The sequence below is a fragment of the Tetrao urogallus genome (genome assembly GCF_951394365.1).
Source record: "Tetrao urogallus genome assembly, chromosome: 1".
NCBI lineage: Eukaryota > Metazoa > Chordata > Aves > Galliformes > Phasianidae > Tetrao > Tetrao urogallus.
This window is the reverse complement of record NC_136813.1, coordinates 132358729-132371144: the sequence shown is the minus strand read 5'-3', so window position 1 is coordinate 132371144 and position 12416 is coordinate 132358729. Positions and strand designations below refer to the sequence as shown.

At 44.8% G+C, this 12416-nt stretch overlaps 1 protein-coding gene across 2 annotated transcripts; it reads right to left on the bottom strand.

The window, feature by feature from the left end:
* Window positions 1-2076: 2076 nt before the first annotated feature.
* LOC306949976 (aldo-keto reductase family 1 member B1-like) lies at window positions 2077-11793 on the bottom strand (the record flags this gene model as incomplete). 2 transcript variants are annotated; one of them, XM_079540063.1, is made up of 10 exons in its annotated part: window positions 2077-2119; window positions 3925-4007; window positions 4655-4738; window positions 5255-5336; window positions 5492-5598; window positions 8681-8803; window positions 9168-9245; window positions 10476-10592; window positions 11027-11194; window positions 11728-11793. In XM_079540063.1, the coding sequence occupies 10 exons, from the start codon at window positions 11791-11793 to the stop codon at window positions 2077-2079; spliced, it is 951 nt and encodes a 316-aa protein (XP_079396189.1). The 2 variants fall into 2 exon arrangements, with proteins under 2 accessions (XP_079396189.1, XP_079396188.1); XM_079540062.1 differs by lacking the exon at window positions 11728-11793 and adding an exon at window positions 11307-11402.
* Window positions 11794-12416: the final 623 nt, after the last annotated feature.

Genomic DNA, 12416 nt, shown 5'->3' with positions numbered 1-12416 from the left:
AAACACAGAGCGTGTCTGTTACAGTGTCCTTCCAGTCAGAGGGCTTGTTACTCTTCCTTCTGCTCTGGAGCAGTGTGTCCAAGAGCCTTCTCCAGTAAAATTCCTACTCAAAGGATGGAAAATTTCAGGCACGCATTTTCAAAAAGTTTGAGTGAAATAAAAACAGAGGAAATGAACAGAGCCTGCTGTACTATTTCTGAATCCCTCATCCCCAGTGTAACTTCTTGCTAGAACACTCAGTGCAAAGATTTTATTTCCAAGCAAGTCAACATTGCCTCAAACAGTTTTCTGTCGCAGCTCAGACTAACCTAAGAACATCAGCTGTTCTGCTTTTCTTAGATACCTCTGGGCTCTTGTTTATTGCATTATAGATAAACAGAGCTACTTTCAGAGCTGATTTTTTTTTAATTTGCCTTTAAGCCCAGAATTCAGTGATTATAATCAACTTATTTTAAGAGAATCAGCACTAGAGGAGAATATTGCTTATTGCTTAGTCAGTCACTGATTCTCCCCTCCCTCCCCTATTGTGCTGTGAGGCAACTCAGCCTTATCTCTTGAGCCTGTTGTAAATTATTCTGACTAAAAATACATTGCACACTGTAGCTTCTGGAATAATGGAAAGATTTGAAAGCAACATTGTGATAAAGTGTATTTTTCCCTTTCAGTATAATAGTTTGTATTACTCAGAAAGACTGAAATTTTAGATTAACATGAAACCTTAGTACCCTTCTATCAATACCAAAAAATAAATCACCTACTTAGGAAATACTATGAGAAGAATCACACCTGCTGTGCTTCCCTTAACGTTTCACTACTGCAACTCTTGAACTAGTTGAGATCCCTATTTCAACAATAGCTTTAAGCAGCCTCAGAAGGCACCAACTTCAACGTATAGCTTTCACAATACCAATGGATAAATACAACTAAATACCCACATCTTGATAGACAAGGTATAAGCTTACTTTCCTGCCCTCTCCAAACAGAGTAGTAGCTTCTGATCTCCCCATTCATGATTCAAGAGTTGCTTGAAGTACACTGTGTTATCCCTATGCTCATACAGGCAGCAGTTGTACATCTTTCCTGCATCATGTGCTATTGACCTAAAACACGTCTTATAGTATTTACTTAAACCCATAGGATTCTGTCTGGGCTTGATGTTGTTAAAGGAGCGAGTTTTCTACTAGCCACAGCATACTACCACAGCAGTGAAACATATTTCAGCATTAGTACCTTAACTATCAGACATACTGAAACAGCTCCATTTGTAAGTAGGCTATTCAGTGGCCAAGGTTACAGTACAGATCCATGGCCACAGGTTCATAACACTTTCCACCTACACAGTAGCATAGAACAGTAGATAACCTCTTATCTACTATCTGCTAACACCAGTTGCTGTGATTTCTTGGTAGTTATCCTTGTGTTTACGTAATCTCCAAGACAGCTAACATAATGGTAGTGATGCTGAAGTAGCTGTATTATAGCATTACTGAAATAATGATCTCATTACACACAGTAATGAAACTATATTTTATTATAAGCAAAAACAGCTTTTATCACCAAGAAAACAGGACCTTTACACTTTTCAAAGAGCTACTCATGTAGCAACTGCCATACTTAGAAATCAATTGTACTTCCAATTAGAAAGAAGCACAGAGAGTAACAAAAAACCAAAACCCAGAAGTCATTAGAAAATATCCGACCTCAACTTAACTAAGCAAAGCCTGTCATATTCTGGTCCTTCCTGACAATAGTCACTGCTCCAGTTCACAGTACTCCAAAATAAAAGTGACTGGTAGTTCAACCTTTCTCAGTGTTTTCTGCATACCAATGCCACCAAAGACTGCTCTACCACAGTCCACACACAGTATGCTCCTCAGAAACTCTAGCATTTCCTTCTTCCAAAAGAAACAAACAAACAACAAAAAAAACAGTCATTGGGTAGATACACTGTGTCTTCGTGGGGGGGAAGGGAGGGAAAAAGCAGAGAGGCTGATGCAGTGAGAACACTATATAGAAAACTCATAGGCAACAGCAGAAGCGTATCTGAGAAGTCTGGAGAAGAGCAAGAAACCATCTTCAGTACTCTGCATTAAAGGGGTACTCCTTATGATTTTGGGACCTAAAAGAAATCAAAGAGGAAAGATTAGGCTAATGGCTGAAAGTTGCAGCTGTAACCACTGCAAAGAACCATCAGAGCAGCAGATGAACTTATTAAACCAGAGTTAATTTGTTGCAGCTTTCTGTTTTCCACAGTGATGGGTTGCATTTGTAAACAGAGACCCTTCCCAGCTCTGAGCACACCAGGCTGCATTTAATATTCCAACATGCTGTGGGATCTAAGCACTCTACATAAGTTTACTGTTTACTACCTGGAAGACTCTCTGCAACATGACAGTTGTTTAATATATGAACCAAACTATGATGTGCCAGAATGTGTAAACAACATTTGAGTGTGAAAAAATTGTTTTAAGGATGAACTCCCTGGAAATTGAGCTTGAATATCCTGGATTTTAGCAAGGTTTAGAACATGGAATTATAAATCACACAATCACAGAGAAACATCAAGGTTGGAAAAGACCTTCACGATCACCCAGTCCAACCATGCACCTATCACCAATAGCTCTCACTAAACCACGTCCCTCAACACAACATCCAAACATTCCTCGAACACCTCCAGGGTCGGTGACTCCACCACCTCTCTGGCAGCCCATTCCAGTGCCTGACCACTCTTTCAGTAGTATTTCCTAATGTCCAGCCTAAATCTCCCCTGGCGCAGCTGGAAGCCATTCCCTCCAGTCCTATCACCAGTTACACAAGAGAAAAGGCTGACCCCCAGCTCACTACAACTCCCTTCAGGTTGTTATGGAGAGCAATGAGGTCTCCTCTGAGCCTTCTCTTCTAGGCTGAACAACCCCAGCTCCCTCAGCTGCTCCTCACAAGCCCTGTGCTCCAGACCCCTCACCGGCTTTGTTGCCCTTCTCTGAAGCCGCTTCAGGGACTCAATGTCTTTCTTGCAGTGAGGGGCCCCAAACTGAACACAGGACTCGAGGTGCGGCCTCACCAGAGCCAACTCTCACTTCCATGTTCATGCTGTATCACTGTTTCTGATGCAAGCCAGGATGCCATTGGCCTTCTTGGCCACCTGGGCACACTGCTGGCTCATGTTCAGCCAAGCATCAATCAATACCCCCAGGTCCATTTCCTCTACACAGCCTTCAGGCCACTCCGCCCCAAGTCTGTAGAGTTGCTAGGGGTTGTTGTGGCTGAAGTGCAGGACCCAGCATTTGGTTTTGTTGAATCTCATCCCATTGGCTTCAGCCCAGCCTGTCCAGGCCTCTCTGCAGGGCCTCGCTACCCCCAGGCAGATCAACACTTCCAGCCAACTTGGTGTCATCTGCAATCTTACTGAGCATTCACTCAGTGCCCTCATCCAGGTCATCAATAAAAATACTGAAGAGGACAGGCTCCAGCACCAACCCCTGGGAAACACCACTCGTGACCGGTCGCCAGCTGGATTTAGCTCCATTCACCATCACTCTCTGGGCCCAGCCCTCCAGCCAGCTCCTTACCCAGCCAACAGTGTACCTGTCCAAGCCTCGAGCTGCCAGCTTCTGCAGGAGAATACTGTGGGAGACAGTGTCAGAGGCTTTGCTGAAGCCTAGGTAGAGCACATCAACAGCCTTTCCCTCATCCACTAGACAGGTCACTAGATCATTGAAGGAGATCAGATTGGTCGAGCTGGACCTGCCCTTTGTGAATCCATGCTGACTAGGCTTGATCCCCCAGCTGTCCTGCATATGCTGCCTGATCTCCCTCAAGACAATCTGCTCCATAACCTTCCCTGGCACCAAGGTCAGGCTAACAGGCCCGTAAATAACATTAAATAACATGAGAAAGTAATAGCATGAAAATGCTGGCACTTACATGCTCATTGCACAAGCTCTCCAGTTTCTATTAAAGCTGAGGATAGTTGCCATCTCTTCTTTAGTCAGCTCAAAGTCAAACACCTAACAAGAAAAACAGGTGGAAATCACCTCTTTGAACAAACCAGAGATTGTAGGCAAGATGCACAAAATTAAAAACCAAGCCCACACTGGAGGTAAGCTGGTTAGAAATAATGCCTGCTTCCTTCATAAAGGAAAGAAAAGGAAATCCAGAGATGCCTTTTTTCAAGACTTCAGTGGTAGAGGGAATAAAAGCCAGAAGGTGAGGTTGACATGACAGCTGTTCCAAAAACTTTGGTGAGCACTTCAGCATCACAAAATTCTTCTGCCCTCTTTTTGTCAAAGATGCATCTTCTGATCCCATTCCAAAGAACAACCACAAGGCTTCCATATTCCACTTAATCCAGCTAAGTATATTGCTGAATTCTAATGACCACTTTCTGTCAAGAATCACTTAAAGCAATACTATTTATGAACACAAGGGCTCAAGGGTTTACAATCTGCAGAATAGGAGACACCACATAAGGTGGTGACTTTCAGCAGATATCTTCGCAACAGTGCTCATCTCTTCTCCAACTGCAGCCCTCAGTAGAAGTAAACAGAGAAAAAAAGCCCTGTGCTCTTGCCTAAGGAGGCCTTGGGAAGGCTCAGAAGGGATCCCTGTTTGCTCTGCAGGGAGAAGCGATGCCAGGTCACTCGTAATTACTAACCTTGAAGTTCTCCACAATGCGCTGTGGTGTGACAGACTTGGGGATCACAATCACATTTCTCTGGATGTGGAACCGAATGAGAACCTGCAGGAGCGTATCACTGAGTCAGAGAACTGCTCTTATTCTGTGAAATGCAAAACCTATCCCAATAGCCATCTGCTGTTAACTGTTTAATGAGCTGGACTAACCAATCACAGCACAGTTACATTTCACATCACACCTGCACTCCAAGCAGAACTTCAAGTATAAAGAGTGGAGTTTTCCTCCTTTTCCATACTGTTTGTGGTACAGACAGCTTCTACGCTTTTAGCATTCTATACAAGTGTTTATTTCTCTGCAAGAACTTGAGATGGGTAGACTGAAACATCTGAAGGTGAGTTTAGAAAGCATTTCTTACTGATGGTTCATTGAACTTTCTGAGAATACATTGCAGACTATGCAATAAACAAGCTGCATGGCTACTTTGTGTGACTGCAGCAGCTCAAAGGGAGTTGAAAAACCAGGCTGTCCTTTACACCTTTTCTGTTGCTATTATTTAGAACAATTAATGACACAAGCTGTGTTACAGGAAGCAGTACCCACCATCCAGCTCCCACATACCTGTGCTGCTGTTTTGTTGTGCTTGGCTGCAATCTCTTTAATCTTAGGGTCATCCAGAAGTGAGGGATCCTCCGGCTTAGCCCTACACAAAGAACAGAAGATCAATGGCAAGAAATCCACACAGAAAGAGCCAGCCTACCAACAGATATCTGTATCATGATGAATGATCAATGGAACAACTTGTAATCTCAAGGCTGTTAGCATAACCCATCCAACTCCCTTGCAAACTGGTCTTACCATGGCCTGTCAGGAGAGCCAAGGGGACTGTATGCTGTCACAGCAATCCCTTTGGATTGACAGTAGTTGATCAGCTTCTCCTGGGTCAGGTATGGATGGCATTCAACCTGGAAACACAAGAGTGCAGAGAACGATAGCAGCAGAACTACTTCCATGTTTCATTTATTGATTTTTAATCCAAAGGAAGTTTGTTTTGGTCCTAATTTATAGCCTATGAGATATGATGCAGCATTGCTTTTCTGTATGCCCCCACGTCCTTTCTGCTTTTTATAGCAGGTCTCCTCACAAGTGCAGGGTTCCAAGGACAGCAATACTTAAAACTTCCCTGATCTATACTGTCCCTAATGTACAGGACTGTATTTATAATTGCTTAAGTAGAACAGTCCAATGAGATGTACATACAAACAGCTGTAAAGTCACAAGAATAGGAAAGTTATTACATGGTACAGTTATAGCATATAACTGTGTACTATACAACAGCACAAAGTTCTCCCTACTTACGCTATAAAATCATTATGCTGTAAAAATCATTATGCTTTTATACCTACTGCACTAGCCTCAATACTGGTATTGTTTAACTCCCTTTTTATCAGCTTCATGTCAATACTCACGCCAAGTACTTCCAGCCTGCAAATATTAAGAGTGGCTATTAATTGGTCCAGATATGAGAACTGCAAACTGTTTTCCATTACAGAGTTACTATAAATGCATGTGTGCTTACCATTGGTTTCCAGGAGGCTATCAATATAACACAATACAGAGTCCTTAACAACAGGTCTGTATTCCTGCAGGTTACTGATATGCAGTATAGAACAGCCATTATGCAAGTTGTCTGGAGACAGTGAATGAACGTGGAATTTTGATACTTTTCATAAGTGGATTTGTGGGATAGCCACATACCAGACAGCACTGTACCTTTAGCAGGCTAAAGAGAACCTTCTAACTACTCTGTCATTCAAGCCTTCAAAGTAGCCTTGTTCTGCTTCAGAAAGGAGTGCCTGGAAACTTGTGCTACCAGCAGGCAGAGCAACAGTGCAAATCATGGGATCAGATTGCAGCCTTGAGTGCTTTATTTATGGTTCTGGCTGCTTGCTACCATGATAAGCCTTCTCTTCTGAGGCATGTTGGAATATTAAATGCAACAGGATGTTATCTCAGTTCCCAGGATAAATTATGCATACTAATGTTGCTTCAGCAGCTGCTCAGAGTAACAGCAATTAGACAAATTGAGGATGTTCTCCACTACACAACAGAAAGAATTTGGAGCATGAGGCAAAGTCATTCCTACGTGCAAGACTGAGCTGCATTACGTATGTGGCACCCAGACCATGGCGAAAAGCCTCTGATGTACTTTTAGAATACTTAAGAGACCTCAACCCCCACTGTGACAGTGCTAAATTACCAAAGAGTCAGTTTTCCTTTGGGAACTAGCTACCACTATTATAACTACCTTGCCAAGTTAATATCTCACCATGAATGAAACCAATATGCATACTAATTGCATTCATAATTAATAACAGGAACCTCAATACACGGAAGTGCTGGACTATACATGGGATGCTGATAGAGAAATGTTTCCAAGGAGCACTATAATCCTACATTAAGATAACTGGAGAGAGTTAATAACAGACAAACTCCTAAGCTTGCAAGCGTTCCTGAAGAAGTGCTAGGTTTGGAAGGACAGAGACCAAGACCTATTGCTCTGAGTTTAAACTTGATTATAGTAATCAGAAAGCTTAAGTAAACTTGTAGTGTGTCATAAGGTCAGCATCCTCTACAGAAATAGAGGGGTAATCATTAACTACAGTGAAAGCTTTCTTGGCAGCGAGAGGTGGTAGGAGCTGAAAGATATAATAAGACCTCTAAGTATTCTGAAAGTCAAAATTATGAAAATACTCTGCGCAAATCAGAGATCCCACACTTGTGAAAGGGTTTGACATTGAATAGAATTCTAGAGAATGCTCCTGATAGGCTTTCCAAAAAAGAAAAGTCCTTTTTAAGTACATATGCTCAAACTACCACAGTAAATAACAAGCTCCTGTAATCCAGTCCCAGGAACAGATGGCAGTCCTTCATGTACCGTGGCAATTTATGACAGGCCTAGGTAGATTTCACAGGGATCTAGAACCTGTCCTCTTCAGCAACTTGTGAAAGGCAGTAACCTGTCAGTTCTTAGGCAATTCAAACTGAGAGGGAAGTACTGGAGCAGACAAAATACTCAAGGCTTGGTTGTCACTTCAGAAGGACCTACTCACACAACAGAACAGAGGTTAACAAACTTTATGAAACAAGATGCAAAGCACTGCACCCTGGAAGGAATAGCTCCAAGCAGTGACACAGGCTGGAGCCTGGATGTATAGAGAGCAACTCTGCTAGAAAGCAGCTGGGAGCTGAAATGAACATTAGCCAGTAGCGATCTGTCAGCAGGAACACAGACAGCAAATCACAGGAACTGATCATCCCCCTTGATTCAAAGGGTAATCAGATCACCTTTAGAATACAGCATCCGATCTCCCCCTCTCCAGTTCTTTAAGCAGAAGACTGGCAGACTGGCATCTCAGCAGAGGGACACCAGGATAGCCAAGGAATGCAGCACGGACTATACCAGGGTAGGCTGAGGGCATCAGGCTTGTTCAGCCTGAGGAAGGGAAGGTCCCAGGGCTCCTAGCAATAGCTTTTCAACAAAGAAGGTCATCAAAAGCAAAGCCAGGCTCTTCAGTAGCCATGGTGGAAGGACAACAGACAGCAGGCATAAGCTGAAACAAGATAGGTTGGGAGTGGAAATGCTAGAAAGGCAGCCAGGCAGAACACTGCACAGAGACTGTTCATGAAGAATCTATAGAGCATACTTCCATTCAGTTCCTCAGTTTTAAGTCATCAATTACAGGAACTGACCTCTCTAAAATAGAGGAACAAAACCAGAAACAAAACAGCCACCTTGTTCTCTATCAAGTTCTTGTACACATACAGAGTTTCAGTCTACTGAAAGGCAGTTCTAAGGCTCATCTGACTTTCCTCTCTGCTCCAAAACAAAGACATGCTGGAGAGGCCCCTTGCCAGATTTCCAATTAGTAGTGCAAAGACTCCAGCCTTATCCTACAAGATGATCTCAGCAATCACTGAAGGGAGAGAAACCCCAAACAAATCCAATTAAACCTGGAACATTTACCTGCGGGTCACCTGCCTTACCTGGTTGTTTGCAGGCTTGTATTTCAGTCCTGGCTTGTTCAAGATCCTTTCTATCTGCTCATGGTTGAAGTTGGAAATCCCAACAGCTTTTGCCAGACCAGCATCCACCAGTTCTTCCATGGCCTAATGGCAAGAAGAGCCAAGTATGCATAACAGGGTCTGAAGACAATATTCTTTCTGACTTGGCTTACTTCCTTCATAAGCATAGTGTTTAGATTTGCACATCTCATGTCTGAGGGACAAACAGAGCACTGGAATATTTATACCACACCTCCCATCTCACCAAAACCCAAAGATGCATTCTTTAAGGGTGCATATGCTCATACTAAGTTGAAGTGGAAAGCAGCACTTAACAACGCACCATGCTACCAGTGAGCCCCTCCAAGTAGCTCTGCAAACATGAAACAGTTTGGAGTTTGAAGTTAATGATGACATGGAGGAGGCTGCTGAGGATGGAGGGCTCAACTGTCACTGTGACTAAACTCACCTCCCATGTTTGTAGAAGATCCGTGTTGCCAGGTATTGACATGCCTTTGTCATCTGCGGGAAACAGGTCCTCTCCTGCCTGTCAGAGAGAAAGATGATGGAAACATTCCCTGCTAGGAATATTAACAGCAGCTGAAGACCATATCACAAACTGAATGCTACTTATCTCTGTGCTTATTAGACAGTAAGCACATCAGCTTACATTCTTCAGTCTTATTTTGTTTTCACGTGGGTTTGTGGCATTTTTGCCAGAAACCATCCAAAGAAGGGCTGGTCCTCCACTGCACAGCAATGTCCTGTGGCTCACCCAAATACATATAAAAAAAAGAGCTATGCTTCACCTGTAGAATCAATGAGCTTTCAAGTTTACTTTCTGTATTACAAAAGTGCACAGTTTTTATGTGAGCATAACGGAGTGTTTTCTTGAAATATTTAACAAGGATCTACCTAGGATCTAGCTTTTTCCACAGTCTTTCCATAAGGACCTAATATATTGGCAGGTCTTTCACGAGGAAGCTTGTTAATTAAACTGCTGGCAAATGGAATGTTGAAGCCTCCTGCGCACCAGTTTGGACAAGATGCTTAAGGATGAGCTTGGTTCAGAACCAGGCGCTTTCTCTTGAATACCACAACACATTTTCACTTTGACAGCACTGCCCAATAAAAGTCATTTCAAAGATGCATGCTTCAAAAAGCAATTTGTATCTCAGAAGCAACAGTTAATATGGAGATTTTTATTACGCCATAACAGATTAAGCTTAAAATTTTCAGACAGAGACATCAATTGCTTCCTATGTAGAAAGTAAAAGTTGGGAATTAAAGACCTTCCCTTTTGAAGATACGAGTTTTGTAGAACACTAAGGCTCCTACAGCAAAAGTCAGCTCCACCTCTATTGTACTAACGGCTCATTTATGAAAGAGAAAAACAGAAGCATTTTCTCTCGCTCTGCAAGCCTATAACAAGCAGGGGAAAGAATTTCTGTCAGACAGCAAATTACAGCCCTCTCACTAACAAAGGGGGCTGTAATTTCATCAACCAAATCTTTGCCACTTGAACATATTTTTGATTTGTAGAAGACGACTCCCAAGTTATACTGCCTTCATTTTGATTGTTACCCATGATTGCAGTAGGGAAGACTGCTTCTAATTTTAAGTTTACCTGCTGTATAATCAAAACAGCTGAGGATGCTGTGCAAGCAAGATTCTTAGGGGTACAAACCAACTGAACAGTTACCGAGCTGTGAAACTGTAAGCTCTTCAAAACTGCCAGGTGCAACAAACAACGCCATGGGCACAGCTCCTACCATACCTTAAATCCAACAGGCCAGTGGATGAGGTAGAGATCCAGATAATCCAGTTTCAGGCTGGCAAGAGTCTTCTGGCAGGCTCCTTTCACCAAAGATTTTTCATGAAATGTGCACCACAGCTGGAGACAAAAAGCCAAGCCACATCATGACCAGCTGGGTTAAAGTTGTTGGAGCAATTCTGTCCTGCTTAAGAGAGAAGCCTCCTTTGGAAACTGATGAGGAATTAGATTGTGTTATTGCTCTTCAAATGGGGCTTCCTCTGAGAGCTGCTGGCAAGAGATAGCAGCACACAGGACTGGATGGGTTTATATCAGACAGCAGAAGTAGGCAGGAGGCATGAATTAAGACAGTTAACTACTACAAGGTCAGTTTCTGTATAAAACTAGGCAGCATAACTGCCTAGTAACAGTCAGGATAGTTTACAGTATCACCCATTCCACAAGGAAAAGCTCTTCCTAATTCTCAATGGAAAATAACATAGAGGAAGCAGCTCTGATAGGAGGTTACAATAAAAAGCAGGTCCCCCACGGACTGCGCAGTACCAGATCCTCACCTTACTGACTACAAAGAGGTCCTCTCGCTTCACAACACCCTCCTTGATTTTCTTCTGGATCCCTTCCCCAACTTCATTCTCATTCTGGTACACGTAAGCACAATCAAAGTGGCGGTAGCCTGCATCAATTGCAGCCATCACTGCAGCTGTTACTTGCCCCGGTGGGGACTGAGGGGAAAAAAAGGAAAGAAAGAAATGCCTAAAGAATGCTCATCAAAACATCCTGAAGATCTTTTCCCAGTAAGACAAAACCCAAGAAAGCCACCCCACCAAAAGCAACCCTCAACAAAAACAAGCAAAGCAAGAAATAAGCAAACAAAGCAGTTCTCCCTGCAGCATTCTTCACTCCGAAAACGTCTTCAGCACAGGCTCCCATGCTCGGGGCCGGCCTCCAGCTGTTCAGCGTCACCCAGCTCCCGCGCAGGGCCCCACACAGCCGAACCCAGGCCTCCTCCCTTCCCCCCGCCGTCGCCAAAAGGAGAAGCCCCAGCAGCTGCCGGCCGGGAGGACCTCGGCCCTACCAAGCCGAGCCGAGCCCCGACGCCAGCCTCACCCGCCGGGCCAGCGCTGTCCCGCTCGCACTCATCGTCCCCAGCACAGGGCCGGGAGCGGGGAGCGGGGAGCGAGGCGCGGGGCCGCCCCGCAGCCCACCAAAAGCGGCACAGCCTCGCTCCAAGAGCCGGCCTCAGCTCGCCCGTTACCTTCCAGGTGCCGAGCCCCAGGATGGGCATCTTAGCCCCGGTGCTGAGCTGCACGTAGGTCGCCATGGCCTCACACACCGCTACGAGGGAGACGGCCCCCTCAGAAGCCTTTAACAGCCGCCTGGTCCCGCCCCGCCTTGGCTCGGCTCGGAGGCGGGGCTGGCTCTGTTCCCCCGGGGCTCGGGCTGGGCTCTGCGACCGGCCGCAGGCTGAAGGCGGCTGTGTGTGCGGGGCTGGGATTGGCGCTTCGCTGCTTCCACCTGGGGGGAGGGCTGGTGCTCAGGAGGAGTCCAGGATAAGAAAAAAAACCAAAAAGCAGTTAAAGAGCAACGGCGGTTTTGTTCTGGATGTTGGGCGTGTTTATTTATTTACTTTCAAAACACGTTTCGAAAGCTGCCGGCGAGGAACAGTGCGTGGTTTCTTAAAATTATTTATTTATTTTTTTTCGGGGCGGTGGCGGTGATCTGACAACCACGAGGCCTCGCTGTGTTGAGGGAGGTGCTGGAGGCATAAAGCGTGCCGTTGTACCGACCTGCACGAGGTGGGCCGCACCGCGGCTCAGGAGCGGGTGACGGAACGCGGCAGGGCAGCGAGCGCAGCCCCGGTGGAGGGTTGCAGCGCAGTGGAAAAAACCCGCCTCGTGTGTGGGGCTGCGCTGCTGCTCGCTGGCGCGTGGAGCGCGGCTTTGG